General features: G+C 47.7%; 1 protein-coding gene across 1 annotated transcript; it reads left to right on the top strand.

Annotated features, from left to right (window-relative positions):
- Positions 1-14,513: 14,513 nt before the first annotated feature.
- Positions 14,514-17,541, top strand: LOC129481772 (olfactory receptor 4F17-like). Its single transcript, XM_063639970.1, is given in 3 exon segments — positions 14,514-16,417; positions 16,420-17,116; positions 17,119-17,541. Coding segments are annotated over 3 exon segments (927 nt in total). The 5' UTR covers positions 14,514-16,336; the 3' UTR covers positions 17,268-17,541.
- The last annotated feature ends 714 nt before the right edge of the window (positions 17,542-18,255 follow it).

Here is an 18,255-nt window from a genome sequence, read left to right as displayed (position 1 = left end):
TTTGCATCGATGTTCATCAAGGATGTTGGTCTAAAATTCTCTTTTTTTTGTTGTGCCTCTGCCAGGCTTTGGTATCAGGATGTTGTTGGCCTCATAAAATGAGTTAGGGCGGATTCCCTCTTTTACTATTGATTGGAATAGTTTCAGAAGGAATGGTACCAGCTCCTCTTTGTACCTCTGGTAGCATTTGGCTGTGAATCCATCTGGTCCTGGACTTTTTTTTGGTTGGTAAGCTATTAATTATTGCCTCAATTTCAGAGTCTGTTATTGGTCTATTCAGAGATTCAACTTCTTCCTGGTTTAGTCTTGGAAGGGTGTATATGTCCAGGAATTTATCCATTTCTTCTAGATTTTCTAGTTTATTTGCATAGAGGTGTCTATAGTACTCTCTGATGGTAGTTTGTATTTCTGTGGGATGGGTGGTGATATTCCCTTTATCATTTTTTATTGCATCTATTTGATTCTTCTCTCTTTTCTTCTTTATTAGTCTTGCTAGCGGTCTATCGATTTTGTTGATCTTTTCAAAAAACCAGGTCCTGGATTCACTGATTTTTTGAAGGCTTTTTTGTGTCTGTATTTCCTTCATTTCTACTCTGATCTTAGTTATTTCTTGTCTTCTGCTAGCTTTTGAATGTGTTTGCTCTTGCTTCTCTAGTTCTTTTAATTGTGATGTTAGGGTGTCAATTTTAGATCTTTCCTGCTTTCTCTTGTGGGCATTTAGTGCTATAAATTTCCCTCTACACACTGCTTTGAAAGTGCAGAAAGGACATCCAAACCAAAACCCCATCTGTACGTCACCATCATCAAAGACCAAAGGTAGATAAAACCACAAAGATGGGGAAAAGCAGAGCAGAAAAACTGGAAACTCTAAAAATCAGAGTGCCTCTCCTCCTCCAAAGGGACACAGCTCCACATCACCAACAGAACAAAGCTGGACAGAGAATGGCTTTGACGAGTTGAGAGAAGAAGGGTTCAGATGATCAAACTACTCCAAGCTAAAGGAAGAAGTTGAAGCCATGGCAAACAAGTTAAAAACCTTGAAAAAAAATTAGATGAATGGCTAACTAGAATAACCAATGCATATAAGTCCTTAAAGGACCTGATGGAGCTGAAAACCACGGCATGAGAACTACGTGATGAATTCAAAAGCCTCAGTAGCCAATTCGATCAACTGGAAGAAAGAGTATCAGTGATGGAAGATGAAATGAATGAAGTGAAGCAAGAAGAGAAGTTTAGAGAAAAAAAGAATAAAAAGAAAAGAACAAAGCCTCCAAGAAATATGGGACTATGTGAAAAGACCAAATCTGTGTCTGATTGGTGTACCTGAAAGTGACAGGGAGAATGGAGCCAAGTTGGAAAACACTCTGCAGGATATTATCCAGGAGAACTTCCCCAATATAGCAAGGCAGGCCAACATTCAGATTCAGGAAATACAGAGAATGCCACAAAGATACTCCTCGAGAAGAGGAACTCCAAGACACATAATTGTCAGATTCACCAAAGTTGAAATGAAGGAAAAAATGTTAAGGGCAGCCAGAGAGAAAGGTCAGGTTACCCACAAAGGGAAGCCCATCAGACTAACAGCTGATCTCTTGGCAGAAACTCTACAAGGCAGAAGAGAGTGGGGGCCGATATTCAACATTCTTAAAGAAAAGAATTTTCAACCCAGAATTTCATATCCAGCCAAACTAAGCTTCATAAGTGAAGCAGAAATAAAATACTTTACAGACAAGCAAATGTTGAGAGATTTTGTCACCACCAGGCCTGCCCTAAAAGAGCTCCTGAAGGAAGCACTAAACATGGGAAGGAACAATTGGTACCAGCCACTGCAAAAACATGCCAAATTGTAAAGACCATCGAGGTTAGGAAGAAACTGGATCAACTAATGAGCAAAATAACCAGCTAACATTATAATGACAGGATAAAATTCACACATAACAATATTCACCTTAAATGTAAATGGACTAAATGCTCCAATTAAAAGACACAGACTGGCAAATTGGATAAAGAGTCAAGACCCATCAGTGTGCTGTATTCAGGAAACCCATCTCATGTGCAGAGACCCACACAGGCTCAAAATAAAGGGATGGAGGAAGATCTACCAAGCAAATGGAAAAAAAAAAAAGGCAGGTGTTGCAATCCTAGTCGCTGATAAAACAGACTTTAAACCAACAAAGATCAAAAGAGACAAGGCCATTACATAATGGTAAAGGGATCAATTCAACAAGAAGAGCTAACTATCCTAAATATATATGCACCCAATACAGGAGCACCCAGATTCATAAAGCAAGTCCTTAGTGACATACAAAGAGACTTAGAATCCCACACAATAATCATGGGAGAATTTAACACCCCACTGTCAACATTAGACAGATCAGTGAGACAGAAAGTTAACAAGGATATCCAGGAATTGAACTCAAATCTGCACTAAGCGGACCTAATAGACATCTACAGAACTCTCCACCCCAAATCAACAGAGTATACATTTTCAGCACCACACCACACCTATTCCAAAATTGACCACATAGTTGGAAGTAAAGCACTCCTCGGCAAACGTAAAAGAACAGAAATTATAACAAACTGTCTCTCAGACCACAGTGCAATCAAACTAGAACTCAGGATTAAGAAACTCACTCAGAACTGCTCAACCACATGGAAACTGAACAACCTGCTCCTGAATGACTACTGGGTACATAACGAAATGAAGGCAGAAATAAAGATGTTCTTTGAAACCAACGAGGCCAGGTACAGTGCCTCACGCCTGTAATCCCAGCACTTTGGGAGGCCAAGGCGGGCAGATCACGAGGTCAGGAGATCGAGACCATCCTGGATAACATGGTGAAACCCCGTCTCCACTAAAAACAAAAACAAAAACAAAAACAAAAACAAAAAAAAACAAAAAATTAGCCGGGCAAGGTTGCGGGCGCCTGTGGTCCCAGCTACTCGGGAGGCTGAGGCAGGAGAATGGTGTGAACCCAGGAGGCAGAGCTTGCAGTGAGCCGAGATCGCGCCACTGCACTCCAGCCTGGGTGACAGAGCGAGACTCCATCTCAAAAAAAAAATAAATAAAAATTAAAAAAATAGAAACCAACGAGAACGAAGACACAACATACCAGAATCTCTGGGACACATTCAAAGCAGTGTGTAGAAGAATATTTTTATGAATACAAACATGAACCACCCAATAAGGTAAATTTCACAGTTTCCCGCATCCAATAAAAAATTACCAAACATGAAAGGGAGCAGGAAAATACAGCTTACATGAGGAGAAAAATCATCAGTAGAAACTGACTCAGAAATGATATCAGTGGTAGAATTACTAGATAAGAACTTTATTAAAATAGTTATTTTAACAATATGCCATATCTTCAAGAAGCTAGAAGGGAATTTGAATGTGTTAGGTAAAGCCTGGAAGACATTTAAATGCCCAAATCAAAGTTCTAAAGATGAAAAATACATTGGATGTATGGCAGATTAGACATTGCAGGAAAAAAAAGATCAGTGAACTTGAAGAGGTAATGAAAGAAACTATCCAGAATGAAACAGAAAGAAGACTGTACAAATGAACGGAACACCAGAGAGGTGAGCTGTAGGACAACCTCAGATGTCCTAATATATGCATAATCAGAGCCACCAAAGAGGGGAAGGTGGGGGGTTTTGAAGAAATAATGGCTAAAATTTTCCAAATTTGTTGAAAACAATAAATCCACTGATTCAAGATGTTTAAAAAACCCTAAGCAAGGCCGGGCGCAGTGGCTCATGCCTGTAATCCCAGCACTTTGGGAGGCCGAGGCGGGCGGATCACGAGGTCAGGAGATTGAGACCATCCTGGCTAACACGGGGAAACCCCATCTCTACTAAAAATACAAAAAATTAGCCGGGCGTGGTGGTGGGTGCCTGTAGTCCCAGCTACTCAGGAGGCTGAGGAAGGAGAATGGTGTGAACCCGGGGGTGGAGCTTGCAGTGAGCCGAGATCACGCCACTGCACTCCAGTCTGGGAGACAGAGCAAGATTCCCTCTCAAAAAAAAAAAAAAAAGTGGTACATCCGCACTACAAAGTACTAATTTAAAAAAAGATGAAGAACATTTCTATAAACAGATATGAAGTGATCTCTGAGATAAGTTTAAAAAGGTGCAAAATGGACTGCTGCAGTGGCTCACATCTGTAATTTCCAACACTTTGAAAACACTTTGGGAGGCTGAGGCAGGTGGATCGCCTGAGCCCAAGAGCTCAGCCTGGGCAGCATAGCAAAACCCAGTCACTACCAAAATACAAAAAAAAATAGCCGAGTGTGGTGGCACACACCTGTGGTTCCAGCTACCCTGGAGGCTGATGTGGGTAGGCAGTTTGAGTCTAGGAAGCAGAGGTTTCAGTGAGCCAAGATCACACCACTGTACTCCAGCCTCAGTGACAGAGTGAGACCCCAACCCACGTCAAAAAATAAATAAAGTGCACAATGGTGTATGCTCTTATCTAAGGGAGGGAGAAAATATTCCTGTCTCAGCCTCTCGAGTGGCTGGGATTGCAGGCGTGAGCCACCATGCCTGGCTAATTGTGTGTGTGTGTGTATATATATATATATATATATATATATATTTTTTTTTTTTTTGGTGGAGATGGGTTTTCTCCATCTTCATCGGGCTGGTCTCAAACTCCCGACCTCAGGTTATCCACCCACCTCAGCCTCTCAGGGTGCTGCGATGGGAACAGGAATTAAGAGAAATTAAAAAATGTGTAAGTAAAAACTCAGTTGTATGTAAAAAAACCCAATTGCCCTGAGAAAGGGAAAGAGCTGGAGTCCTTTAAAAAAACCACCTGTTTTTCTGTGGCTAGAGAGCCTTATCTCTCCTCCCTTCCCAGGAATCATAAAAACCCTAATTTCCTAGCTGTGCAACTGGAAGGTCACTAAACAAATAAACTCAAGTCACAAAACATATTTTTCCCAAAATGGAAAAAATAATATAATGCATGATTCAATTAAACAACTATCTTTGTTTCTTGCTTCTATAATAAACTTCCCCCGGCACAGGTCTACCCCCTCCCCACGAAAGTCTTAAAAGATAACTCTTTGTTCAGAATTCAGTGCTTTAAATTTTATTCCAACTGGGCCGATGCACCAAAATAATTAATAAATAATCTCCTAAACCACATCAGTCTCTCTAATTCCTTAAAAATACCGATACTGGATGGCAGGTGTGAGCCACCATGCCCGGCCCAGTTTCTTAATCAGAAAGGAATAGATTGGCCTAGCGTGGTGGCTCACGATTGTGATCCAGGACTTTGTACCGCTGAGCATGGGGGACCACTTGAGCCTAGGAGTTCTAGACCGGCCTGGGCAACATGGTGAAACACAGTGTCTTTTTTTTTTGAGGCAGGGTTTCCTTCTTGTTGCCCAGGCTGGAGTGCAGTGGTGCAGTCTAGGCTCCCCATAACTTCAGTCTCCTCGGTTCGGGTGGTTCTCCTGCCTCAGCCACCTGAGTGACTGAGATTGCAGGCATGAGCCACCATGCCCAGCTAATTTTTTTTTTTTTTAATACAGATGGGGTTTCTACCTGTTGGTTCAGGCTGGTCTCAAACTCCCGAACGCAGGTTATCCACCTGACTCGGCCTCTGGAGGTGCTGGAATTGCAGGCATGAGCCAGGGTGCATGGCCGAATTTCTTTATTTTTTTGGTTTGAGATGGAGTCTCACTCTGTCAGCCAGGCTAGAGTGCAGTGGCACTGTCTTGGCTCACTGTAACCTCTGCCTCCCAGGTTCCAGCAATTCTCCTGCCTCAGCCTCCTGGGTAGCTGGGATTACAGGGGTCCACCGCGATAGCCGGCTAATTTGTTTGTATTTTTATTAGAGACGGTGTTTCACCACGTTGCCAGGCTGGTCTCCAACTCATGACCTCAGATGATCCCCCCACCTCAGCCTCCCAAAGTGCTGGGATTACAGGTGTGATCAGCCTGGCATGGTGGCTCCACTTTTGATCCTAGGATTTTGGATGGCCGAGCGCAGAGGGTCGCTTGAGCTTAGGAGTTCTAGACCAAACCAGGGCAACATGGGGAAACCCGGTCTCTTTTTTTTTTTTTTTTGAGACGGGGTTTCGCTCTTGTTGCCCAGGCTGGAGTGCAGTGGCATGGTCTAGACTTGCCACGGCCTCCACCTCCCAGGATTGGGTGGTTCTCCTGCCTCAGCTTCTGGAGTGGCTGGGATTAAAGGCATGAGTCACCATGCCCGGCTCCTTTTGTGATTTTTTTTTGTTTTTCTTTTCTTGTGTGTGTGTGCAGATGGAGTTTCTCCATGTTTGTCGGGCTGGTCTCAAACTCCCGACCTCAGGTAATCTGCCCGCCTCGGCCTACACGGGTGCTGGGATTGCAGGCGTGAGCCACCATGCCAGGCCTAATTTATTAATCAGAAAGGAATAGATTGGCCTGGCATGGTGGCTGATGCTTGTGATCACAGGACTTTGGATGGCCTTGCGCAGCGGATTGTTTGAGCCTAGGAGTTCCAGACCGGCCTGGGCAACATGGTGAAATCCAGGCTCTCTCTCTCTTTTTTTTTTTTTTGAGGCGGAGTTTCGCTCTTGTTGCCCAGGCTGGAGGGCAGTGACGTGGTCTCAGCTCTCCGCGGCCTCTGTCTCCTGATTTGGGTGCATCTCCTACCTCAGCCTCCCAAATGGCTGGGATAGCAGGCATGAGCCACCATGCCCGACTAATTTTGTATTTGTTTTGTTTAGTTTTGTTTTGTTTTTGATACAGACGGGGTTTCTCCCTGTTGGTTAAGCTGGTCTGAAACTCTCGACCTCAGGTGATCCGCCCGCCTCGGCCTCCCGAAGTGCGGGGATTGCAGGGGTGAGCCACCATGACCACCCCACTTAACTAATCAGAAAGGAATAGATAGGCCTGGTGTGATCGCTCACGCTTGTGATCCCAGGACTTTGGATGGCTGAGCGCAGGGGATCTCATGAGCCTAGGAGTTCCAGACCGGCCTGGGCAAAATTGTGAAACCCTCTCACTTTTTTTTTTTTTTGAGGCAGATTTCCGCTCTTGTTGCTCAGGCTGGAGTTCAGTGGCACAGTCTCGGCTCCCGGCCTCCGCCTCCCGAGTTTGGGTGGTTCTCCTGCCTCAGCCTCCTGAGTGGCTGAGACTGCAGGCATGAGCCACCATGCCCAGCTAATTTTTTTTTTTTTATGGAGATGGGGTTTCTCCCTGTTGTCCAGGCTGGACTCAAACTGCCGAACTCAGGTTATCCACCTGACTCAGCCTCTGGAGGTGCTGGAATTGCAGGCATCAGCCAGCGTGCATGGCCCAGTTTATTTATTTTTTTGTTTTGAGATGGAGTCTCACTCTGTCACCCAGGCTGGAGTGCAGTTTCACTGTCTTGGCTCAGTGCAACCTCTGCCTCCCAGGTTCAAGCAATTCTCCTGCCTCAGCCTCCTGGGTAGCTGGGATTACAGGCGTCCACGGCCACACCCGGCTCCTTTTTTTGTATTTTTATTAGACACGATGTTTCACCATGTTGGCCAGGCTGGTCTCCAACTCCTGACCTCAGTTGATCCACCCACCTCAGCCTCCCAAAGTGCTGGGATTACAGGCGAAATCGGCCTGGTGTGTTGGCCCCACTTTTGATCTCAGGACTTTTGACCCCCGAGCGTGGAGGGTCGCTTGAGTGTAGGAGTTCCAGACCAAACCTGGACAACCTGGTGAAACCTGGTCTTTTTTTTTTTTTTTTTGAGGCGGAATTCACTCTTCTTGCCCAGGCTGGAGTGCAGTGGCATGGTCTCGGCTCGCCACGGCATCCGCCTCCCAGGTTTGGGTGGTTCTCCTGCCCCAACTTCCTGAGTGGCTGGGATTACAGGCATAAGCCACCATGCCTGGCTCATTTTGTAATTTTTTTTGTTTTGCTTTTTTTGTGTGTGTGTGCAGATGGGGTTTCTGCATGTTTGTCGGGCTGGTCTCCAACTCTCCACCTCAGGTAATCTGCCCACCTCGGCCTCCTCGGGTGCTGGGATTGCAGGCTTGAGCCACCATGCAAGGCCTAATTTATTAATCAGAAAGGAAGAGAATGGCATGGCGTGGTGGCTGACGCTTGTGATCACAGGACTTTGGATGGCCTAGTGCAGCAGATTGCTTGAGCTTAGGAGTTCCAGACCGGCCTGGGCAAAATGGTGAAACCCAGTCTCTCTCTCTCTATTTTTTTTTTTTTTGAGGTGGAGTTTCGCTCTTGTTGCCTGGCTGGAGTGCAGTGGCTCGGTCTCGGCTCCCCGTGGCCTCCCCCTTGGGTTTGGGTGGATCTCCTAGCTCAGCCTCCCGTGTGCCTGGGATAGCAGGCGTGAGCCACCTTGCCCCGCTCATTTTGTATTTTTGTTTTGTTTTTTGTTGTTGTTGTTGTTTTTTGGTGTAGACTGGGTTTCTCCATGTTTGTCAGGCTGGTCTCAAAATCCCGACCTCTGGTGATCTGCCCGCCTCGGCTTCCTGGGCTGCTGGGACTGCAGGCGTGAGCCACTGCGCCTGGCCCAATTTATTAATCAGAAAAGAATAGATCAGCCTGGTGTGGTGGCTTACGCTTGTGATCCCAGAACTTTGGACGGCTCAGTGTTACAGATTGCTTGAGCCTAGGAGTTCCAGATGGGCTGGGCAACATGTTGAAACCCGGTCTCCTTTTTTTTTTTTTTTGAGGCTGTGTTTTGCTCTTGTTGCCAGGCTGGAGTGCAGTGGCATGGTCTCAGCTCCCCCAGTCTCCGCCTCCGGGTTAGGGTGTTTCTCCTACCTCAGCTTCCCGAGTGCCTGGGATTGCAGGCATGAGCCACCATGCCCAACTAATTTTGTATTTGTTTTGCTTATTGTTTTGTTTTGTTTTTTGGGTACAGAAGGGGTTTCTCCCTGTTGGTTAGGCTGGTCTCAAATCCTCGACCTCAGGTGATCCGGCCTGCCTCGGCCTCCTGGAGTGCTGGGATTGCAGGGTTGAGCCACCGCACCCAGCCCACTTTATTAATCAGAAAGGAATAGATCGGCCAGGCGTGGTGGTTCACGCTTGTGATCCCAGGACTTTGGATGGCTGAGCGCCGGCAATCTCATGAGCCTAGGAGTTCTAGCCCGGCCTAGGCAAAATTGTGAAACCCGGTCACTTTTTTTTTGGGGGGGTGCAGAGTTCCGCTCCTGTTGCCTGGGCTGGAGTGCAGTGGCACGGTCTCGGAGCCCCACGGCCTCCACCTCCCGAATTTGGGTGGTTCTCCTGCATCAGCCTCCTCAGTGGCTGGGATTGCAGGAATGAGCCACCATGCCCGGCTCATGTTGTAATTTTTTTTGTTTTTCTTTTGTGTGTGTGTGTGTGTGCAGATGGGATTTCTCCATGTTTGTCGGGCTGGTCTCAAACTCCCGACCTCAGGTAATCTACCCCGCTCGGCCTCCCCGGGTGCTGGGATTGCAGGTTTGAGCCACCATGCCAGGCCTAATTTATTTATCAGAAAGGAAGAGAATGGCCTGGTGTGGTGGCTGACGCTTGTGATCACAGGACTTTGGATGGCCTAGCACAGTGGATTGCTTGAGCCTAGGAGTTCCAGACCAGCCTGGGCAACATGGTGAAACCTGGTCTCTTTTTGTTTTTTTTGTTTTTTTGTTTTTTTGTTTTTTGAGATAGATTTTCGCACTTGGTGCCTGGCTGGAGTGCAGTGGTGTGGTCTCGGATCCCCGTGGCCTCCACCTCTGGGTTTGGGTGGATCTCCTACCTCAGCCTCCCGAGTGGCTGGGATTGCAGGCGTGAGCCACCATGCCCGGCTCATGTTGTTATGTTTTTTTCTTTCTTTTTTTTGTGCAGACGGGGTTTCTGCATGTTTGTCGGGCTGGTCTCAAAGTCCCGACCACAGGTAATCTGCCCGACTTGGCCTCCCCGGGTGCTGGGATTGCAGGCGTGAGCTGCCATGCCAGGCCTAATTTATTAATCAGAAAGGAATAGATTGGCCTGGCATGGTGGCTGACGCTTGTGATCACAGGACTTTGGATGGCCTAGCACAGCAGATTGCTTGGGCCTAGGAGTTCCAGACCGGCCTGGGAAACATGGTGAAACCTGGTCTCTTCTTTTTTTTTTGAGATAGATTTTCGCTGTTGGTGCCTGGCTGGAGTGCAGTGTCACGGTCTCGGATCCCCAAGCGGATTGCTTGGGCCTAGGAGTTCCAGACCGGCCTGGGCAAAATGGTGAAATCCAGTCTCTTTGTTTTTTTTTTTTTTTGAGGCGGAGTTCCGCTCTTGTTGCCCAGGCTGGAGTGCAGTGGCATGGTCTCAGGTCCCCATGGCCTCCGCCTCCCGAGTTTGCGTGGTTCTCCTGTCTCAGCCTCCTGAGTGGCAGGGATTGCAGGCATAGGCCACCATGCCCGTCTAATTTTTTTTTTTTTGATGCAGACGGAGTTTCTCCCTGTTGTTCAGGCTGGTCTCAAACTCCCGAACTCAGGTTATCCACCTGACTCGGCCTGTGGAGGTGTTGGAATTGCAGGCATGAGCCAGTGTGCATGGCCCAATTTATTTTATTTATTTTTTTGCTTTGAGATGGAGTCTCACTCTGTCACCAAGGCTGGAGTGCAGTGGCACTGTCTTGGCTCACTGCAACCTCTGCCTCCCAGGTTCAAGCAATTCTCCTGCCTCAGCCTCCTGGGTAGCTGGGATTACAGGCGTCCACCACCACACCTGGCTAATTTTTTTGTATTTTTATTAGAGACGGTGTTTCATCATGTTGGCCAGGCTGGTCTCCAACTCCTGACCTCAGTTGATCCACCCACCTCGGCCTCCCAAAGTGCTGGGATTACAGGCGTGATCGGCCTGACGTGGTGGCTCCACTTTTGATCCCAGGACGTTGGATGGCTGAGAGTGGAGTGTCGCTTGAGCCTAGGAGTTCCAGACCAAACCTGGGCAACATGGTGAAACCTGGTCTCTTTTTTTTTTTTTGAGACGGAGTTTTGCTCTTGTTGCCCAGGCTGGAGTGCAGTGGCATGGTCTCGGCTCGCCACGGCCTCCGCCTCCGGGGTTTGGGTGGTTCTCTTGCCTCAGCTTCCTGAGTGGCTGGGATTGCAGGCATGAGCCACCATGCCTGGCTCATTTTGTAATTTTTTTTTTTTTTTTTTGTGCAGACGGGGTTTCTCCATGTTTGTGTGCCTGGTCTCCAACTCCTGACCGCAGGTAGTCTGCCCGACTCCGCCTCCCCGAGTGCTGGGATGGCAGGTGTGAGCCATGATGCCAGGCCTAATTTATTAATCAAAGAGGAATGGATTGGCCTGGCTTCGTGGCTGACGCTTGTGATCATAGGACTTTGGATGGCCTAGCGCAGCGGATTGCTTGAGCCTAGGAGGTCCAGATCGGCCTGGGTAAAATGTTGAAAACCAGTCTCTTCTCTTTTTTTTTTTTTTCTGAAGTGGAGTTTCGCTCTTGTTGCCCAGGCTGCAGTGCAGTGGTGAAGTCTCGGCTCTCTGAGTCCTCTGCCTCCTGGGTTTCGGTGGTTCTCCTACCTCAGCCTACCAAGTGTCTGAGATTGCAGGCATAAGCCACAATGCCTGGCTAATTTTGTAATTTTTTTTTTTTGGGCAGTGGGGTACAGATGCGGTTTCTCCCTGTTTGTCAGGCTGATCTCAAACTCCTGACCTCAGGTTATCTGCCAGCCTCGGCCTCCCGGGATGCTAAGTTTGCAGGCGTGAGCCAGCTCGCAAGGCCCAATTTATTAATCAGAAAGGAATAGATCTGCCTGGCGGGGTGGCTCACGCTTGTGATCCCAGGACTTTGGATGAGTGCGGGGTATCTCATGGTCCTAGGAGTTCCAGACCGGCCTGGCCAACATGGTGTTACCTGGTCACTTTTTTTTTTTTTTTGAAGCGGAGTTCCACTCTTGTTGACCAGGCTGGAGTGCAGTGGTGCGGTCTCAGCTCCGCACAGCCTCCGCCTCCCGGGTTTGGGTGGTTCTCCTGCCTCAGCCTCCTGAGTGGCTGGGATTGCAGGCGTGAGCCACCATGCCCAGCTAATTTTTTTTTTTTTTTTTTGATAGAGACGGGGTTTCTCTCTGTTGTTCAGGCTGGTCTCAAACTCCCGTCCTCTGGTTATCCACCTGCCTCGGCCTCGGGAGGTGCTGGGATTGCAGGCATGAGCCAGCGAGCATGGGCCGATTTATTTATTTTTTGCTTGTTTTGAGATGGAGTCTCACTCTGTCACTGAGGCTGGAGTGTAGTAGCACTGTCTTGGCTCACTGTTACCTCTGCCTCCGAGGTTCAAGCAATTCTCCAGCCTCAGCCTCCAGGGTAGCTGGGAATACGGGCATCCACCACCACACCCAGCTACTTTTGTTGTATTTTTATTAGAGACGGTGTTTCATCACATTGGCCAGGCTGGTCTTCAACTCCTGACATCGGGTGATCCACCCACCTCAACCTCCCAAAGTGCTGGGATTACAGGCGTGATCGGCCTGGCATGGTGGCTCTACTTTTGATCCCAGGACATTCGATGGCCAAGCGTGGAGGGTCGCTGGAGCCTAGGAGTTCCAGACCAAACCTGGGCAACATGGTGAAACCTGGTCTCTCTCCTTTTTTTTTTTTTTTAGACGGAGTTTTGCTCTTGTTGCCCAGGCTGGAGTGCAGTGTCGTGGTCTCGGCTCGCCACGGCCTCCACCTCCCGGGTGTGGGTGGTTCTGCTGCCTCAGCTTCCAGAGTGGCTGAGATTGCAGGCATGAGCCACCATATGAGGCTTATTTTGTAATTTTGTTTTTCTTTTCTTTTTCTTTTTTTTTTTTGTGCAGACCGGATTTCTCCATGTTTCTGGGGCTGGTCACCAACTCCCAACCTCAGGTAATCTGCCCACCTTGGCCTCCTCGGATGCTGGGATTGCAGGCGTGAGCCACCATGCCAGGCCTAATTTCTTAATGAGAAAAGAATAGATTGGCCTGGCATGGTGGCTGACGCTTGTGATCACAGGACTTTGGATGGCCTAGCACAGCGGATTGCTTGAGCCTAGGAGTTCCAGACCGGCCTGGGCAAAATGGTGAAACCCAGTCTCTCTTGTTTTTTTTTTTTTGAGGCAGAGTTTCTCTCTTGTTGCCCAGGCTGGAGTGCAGTGGTGAGGTCTCGGCTCCCTGAGGCCTCCACCTCCTGAGTTTGAGTGGTTCTCCTGCCTCAGCCTACCAAGTGGCGGAGATTGCAGGCGTGAGCCACAATGCCCAGCTAATTTTGTAATTTTTTGGAGGGGAGGGGCTTCAGACCGTGTTTCTCAAACACCGTCTCAAACTCCGGACCTCAGATTATCCGCCCGCCTCGGCCTCCGGGGGTGCTGGGATTGCAGGCGTCAGCCAACGCGCAAGGCCCAATTTATTAATCAGGAAGCAATAGATAGGCCTGGCGCGGTGGCTTACGCTTGTGATCCCAGGACTTTGGACGGCCAGTTGCCACGGATCGCTTGAGCCTAGGAGTTCCAGAAGGCCTGGGCAGCATGGTGAAACCCGGTCTCTATTTTGTTTTTTTTTGAGGTGGAGTTTTTCTCTTGTTGCCAGGCTGGAGTGCAGGGGCATGGTCTCAGTTGCCCCAGTCTCCGCCTCCGGGTTTGAGTGGTTCTCCTGCCTCAGGCTCCTGAGTGGCTGGGATTGCAGGCATGAGCCACCATGCCCGGTTGATTTTGAATATATATTTTTTTTATTGGCAGGCGGGGGAGGGGGGCATACGGACTGCATTTCTTCCTGTTGGTTAGGCCGGTCTCAAGCTCCCGACCTCAGGTTATCTGCCCATCTCGGCCTCCCGGGGTGCTCAGATTGCAGGCGTGAGCCACCGGGGTGCGAGGATTGCAGGCGTGAGCCACCGGGGTGCTGGGATTGCAGGGGTGAGCCACCGCGCCCAGCCCACTTTATTAATCAGAAAGGAATAGATTGTCCTGGCATGGTGGCTCACTCTTCTGATTCCAGGAATTTGCACGGCCGAGCGCGGCAGATCGCTCGAGCTAGGAGTTTCAGACCAGCCTGGGCAACATGGTGAAACCGGGTCAATTTTTTTTCTTTTTTTTTTTTTTTTTTTTTGAGGCGGAGTTGCGCTCTTCTTGCCGGGCTGGAGTGCGGTGGCGCAGTCTCGCCTCCGGGCGGCCTCCGCCTCTGCGTTTGGGTGGTTCTCCTACCTCAGCCTCCTGAGTGCCTATGATTGCAGGCGTTAGCCACCAAACCCGGTTCCTTTTCAATTTTTTTTTTTCTTTTTTTATTCAGGCGGTGTTTCACCCTTGTGACCGGGCTGGAGGGCAGTGACGTGGTCTCGGCTTTCCGGGGCCTCTGCCTCTGGGTTTGGGTGGTTCTCCTGCCTCAGCCTCCCGAATGGCTGGGATTGCAGGCATGTGCCACCATGCCTAATTTTGTATTTGTTTTGCTTTGTTTTGTTTCTGGTACAGACGGGGATTCTCCCTGTTGGTTAGGCTGGTCTCAAACTGTGGACCTCAGGTGATCCCCCCCCCTCGGCCACTCGGAGTGCTGGGATTGCAGGCGTGAGCCACCACGACCAGCCCAGCTTATTAATCAGAAAGGAATAGATGAGCCTGTTGTGGTGGCTCACGCTTGTGATCCCAGGACTTTGGATGGCTGGGCGGGGGGGATCTCATGATCCTAGGAGTTCCAGACCGGCCTGGGCAATATGGTGAAACCCGGTCACTGTTTTTTTTTTTTTTTTTTTTTTTTTTTTTCTTTTTGAGGCGGAGTTCCGCTCTTGTTGCCTGGCTGGAGTGCAGTTGCGTGGTCTCAGCTCCCCACGGCCTCCGCCTCCCGGGTTTGGGTGGTTCTCCTGCCTCAGCTTCAGCATCCTGAGTGGCTGTGATTGCAGGCGTGAGCCACCATGCTCAGCTAATTTTTTTTTTTTTTTTTTTTGAGAGAGATGGGGTTTCTCCCTGTTGTTCAGGCTGGTCTCAAACTCTTGTACTCTGGTTGTCCACCTGCCTCGGCCTCTGCAGGTGCTGGGATTGCAGGCATGAGCCAGCGTGCGTGGCCCAATTTGTTTTTTTTATTTTTTTGTTTTGAGATGGAGTCTCACTCTGTCACCCAGGCTGGAGTGCAGTGGCATGGTCTTGGCTCACTGCAACCTCTGCCTCCCAGGTTCAAGCAGTTCTCCTGCCTCAGCCTCCTGGGTAGCTGGGATTAGAGGTGTCCACCGCCACACTTTGCTAATTTCTTTGTTGTTTTTTATTAGAGACGGTGTTTCTTCATGTTGGCCCGGCTGGTCTCCAACTCCTGACGTCAGGTGATCCACCCACTTCAGCCTCCCAAAGTGCTTGGATTACAGCGTGATTCCCCTGGCGTGGTGGTTCCCCTTTTGATCCCAGGACTTTGGATGGCCGAGCGTGGAGGGTTGCTTGAGCCTAGGAGGTCCAGACCAAACCTGGGCAACATGGTGAAACCTGGTCCTTTTTTTTTTTTCAGACGGAGTTTCACTCTTGTCACGCAGGCTGGAGTGCAGTGGCATGGTCTCGGCTCGCCACAGCCTCCACCTCCTGGGTTTGGGTGGTTCTCCTGCTTCAGCTTCCCGAGTGGCTGGGATTGCAGGTATGAGCCACCATGCCAGGCTTATTTTGTAATTCTTTTTGTTTTTCTTTTCTTTTTTTTTCTGCAGATGGGGTTTATCCATGTTTGTTGGGCTGGTCTCCAACTCCCGACCTCAGGTAATCTGCCCGCCTTGGCGTCCCCGGGTGCTGGGATTGCAGGCGTGAGCCACCATGCCAGGCCTAATTTCTTAATCAGAAAGGAATACACTGGCCTGGCATGGTGGCTGACGCTTGTGATCACAGGACTTTGGATGGCCTAGCACAGCGGATTGCTTGAGCCTAGGAAGTTCAGACCGGCCTGGGCAAAATGGTGAAACCCAGTCTCTTTTTTTTTTTTTTTTTTTTTGAGGTGGAGTTTCGCTCTTCTTGCCCAAGCTGCAGTGCAGTGGTGAGGTCTCAGGCCTCCGCCTCCTGGGTTTGGGTGGTTCTCATGCCTCAGCCTACCAACTGAGATTGCAGGCATGAGCCAAAATGCCCAGCTAATTTTGTAAATTTTTTTTGTGGGGGGGTACAGACGGGGTTTCTCCCTGTTGGTCAGGCTGGTCTCAAACTCCCGACCTCAGGTTATCTGCCCGCGTTGGCCTCCGGGGGTGCTGGGATTGCGGGCATGAGCCAGTGTGCAAGGCCCAATTGATTAATCAGGAAGCAATAGATCGGCCTGGCGAGGTAGTTTACGCTTGGGATCCCAGGACTTTGGACAGCCAGGCGCCACGGATCGCTTTGAATTTGAATATAATAATTCTTCCTTCTCCTTCTCTTCTTCAAGGTAACTGCAGAGGCTATTTCCTGGAATGAATCAACGAATGAAACAAATAACTCTATGGTGACTGAATTCATTTTTCTGGGTCTCTCTGATTCTCAGGAACTCCAGACCTTCATATTTATGGTTTTGTTTTTTTTTTTTTTTTTGTATTCTATGGAGGAATCGTGTTTGGAGACCTTCTTATTGTCATAACAGTGGTATCTGACTCCCACCTTCAGTCTCCCATGTACTTCCTGCTAGCCAACCTCTCACTCATTAATCTGTCTCTGTCTTCAGTCACAGCCCCCAAGATGATTACTGACTTTTTCAGTCAGTGCAAAGTCATCTCTTTCAAGGGCTGCCTTGTTCAGATATTTCTCCTTCACTTCTTTGGTGGGAGTGAGATGGTGATCCTCATAGCCATGGCCTTTGACAGATATATAGCAATATGCAAACCCCTACACTATACTACAATTATGTGTGGCAATGTATGTGTCGGCATTATGGCTGTTGCATGGGGAACTGGCTTTCTCCATTTGGTGAGCCAGTTGGCCTTTGCCGTGCACTTACCCTTCTGTGGTCCCAATGAGGTCGATAGTTTTTATTGTGACCTTCCTAGGGTAATCAAACTTGCCTGTGCAGATACCTACAGGCTAGATATTATGGTCATTGCTAACAGTGGTGTGCTCACTGTGTGTTCTTTTGTTCTTCTAATCATCTCATACACTATCATCCTAATGACCATCCAGTGTCGCTCTTCAGATAAGTCGTCCGAAGCTCTGTCCACTTTGACTGCTCACATCACAGTAATTCTTTTGTTCTTTGGACCATGTGTCTTTATTTATGCCTGGCCATTCCCGTCAAGTCATTAGATAAATTCCTTGCTGTATTTTATTCTGTGATCACCTCTCTCTTGAACCCAATTATATACACACTGAGGAACAAAGACATGAAGACTGCAATAAGATGGCTGAGAAAATGGGATGTGCATTCTAGTGTAAAGTTTTAGATCTTATATAACTGTGAGATTAATCTCAGATAATGACATAAAATATAGTGAAGTTGGTAAGTTATTTAGTAAAGGTCATGAAAATTGTGCCTTCCATTCCCGTATAATTTAGTAATTGTCTAGGAACTTTCACATACATTGCCTCAATTTATCTTTCAACAACTTGTGTGGTATATTTTGGAATACAGATACAAAGTTATTATGCTTTCAAAATATTCTTTTGCTAATTCTTAGAACAAAGAAAGGCATAAATATATTAGTATTTGTGTACACCTGTTCCTTCCAGTGTGATCCTAAGTTTAGTAGAAGAAAGGAGAAAAAATATAGCCTAGCTTATAAATTTAAAAAAATTTTATTTGACCCATTTTGTGAAAAACAAAAAAAAGAACTGTCACATCTTAATTTAAAAAATATACTCTTAGTGGTAAGAAGATAAATGTCAACTTTTAAGAGGTTGAAAAACAAACGCCTCCTATTACAAGAGTTTATACTTCACCTCCCACCACTATAACAACCCGCAATCCATGAGGGCATTATCAGGAGTGAGTGGAAGAGTAAGTTTCCCAATGTGAATTGTGCCTTCTAGGTCCTTGACATCTGTGGTATAACTGCTCATAAGCAGTAGAAAGAATTTAGAGGGATCCAGTCTCTCATCATGTTGGCACAAAGTATATTACTTGGATCCTTCTATGTCATTTTCCATGGTTAATGTTTAAAAGCACAGGCTTTAAAGTAAAAAACAAAGAGCTGGGTTCAACTCTACTGACTCTTATTAATTATGATTTTGGACACATTACTTAGCTTTCATGAGCTTTAGTTTCACATTTATAAACAGGAGATTATACCTATTATGCATGGTTATTACGAAGGAAAATGACAAAATAGATATAAATCAAATAGCCCACCTCGAGACATACTAAGCATGAATAAACATTAGATACTATTAAAATCCTATATATTAACAAAGCCAAAAGTTTCAAACTTTATT

Source organism: Symphalangus syndactylus, chromosome 5 (genome assembly GCF_028878055.3).
Source record: "Symphalangus syndactylus isolate Jambi chromosome 5, NHGRI_mSymSyn1-v2.1_pri, whole genome shotgun sequence".
Taxonomy (NCBI): domain Eukaryota; kingdom Metazoa; phylum Chordata; class Mammalia; order Primates; family Hylobatidae; genus Symphalangus; species Symphalangus syndactylus.
Note: the sequence above shows the minus strand (reverse complement) of the source record. Positions and strands in the feature narration are given on the sequence as shown.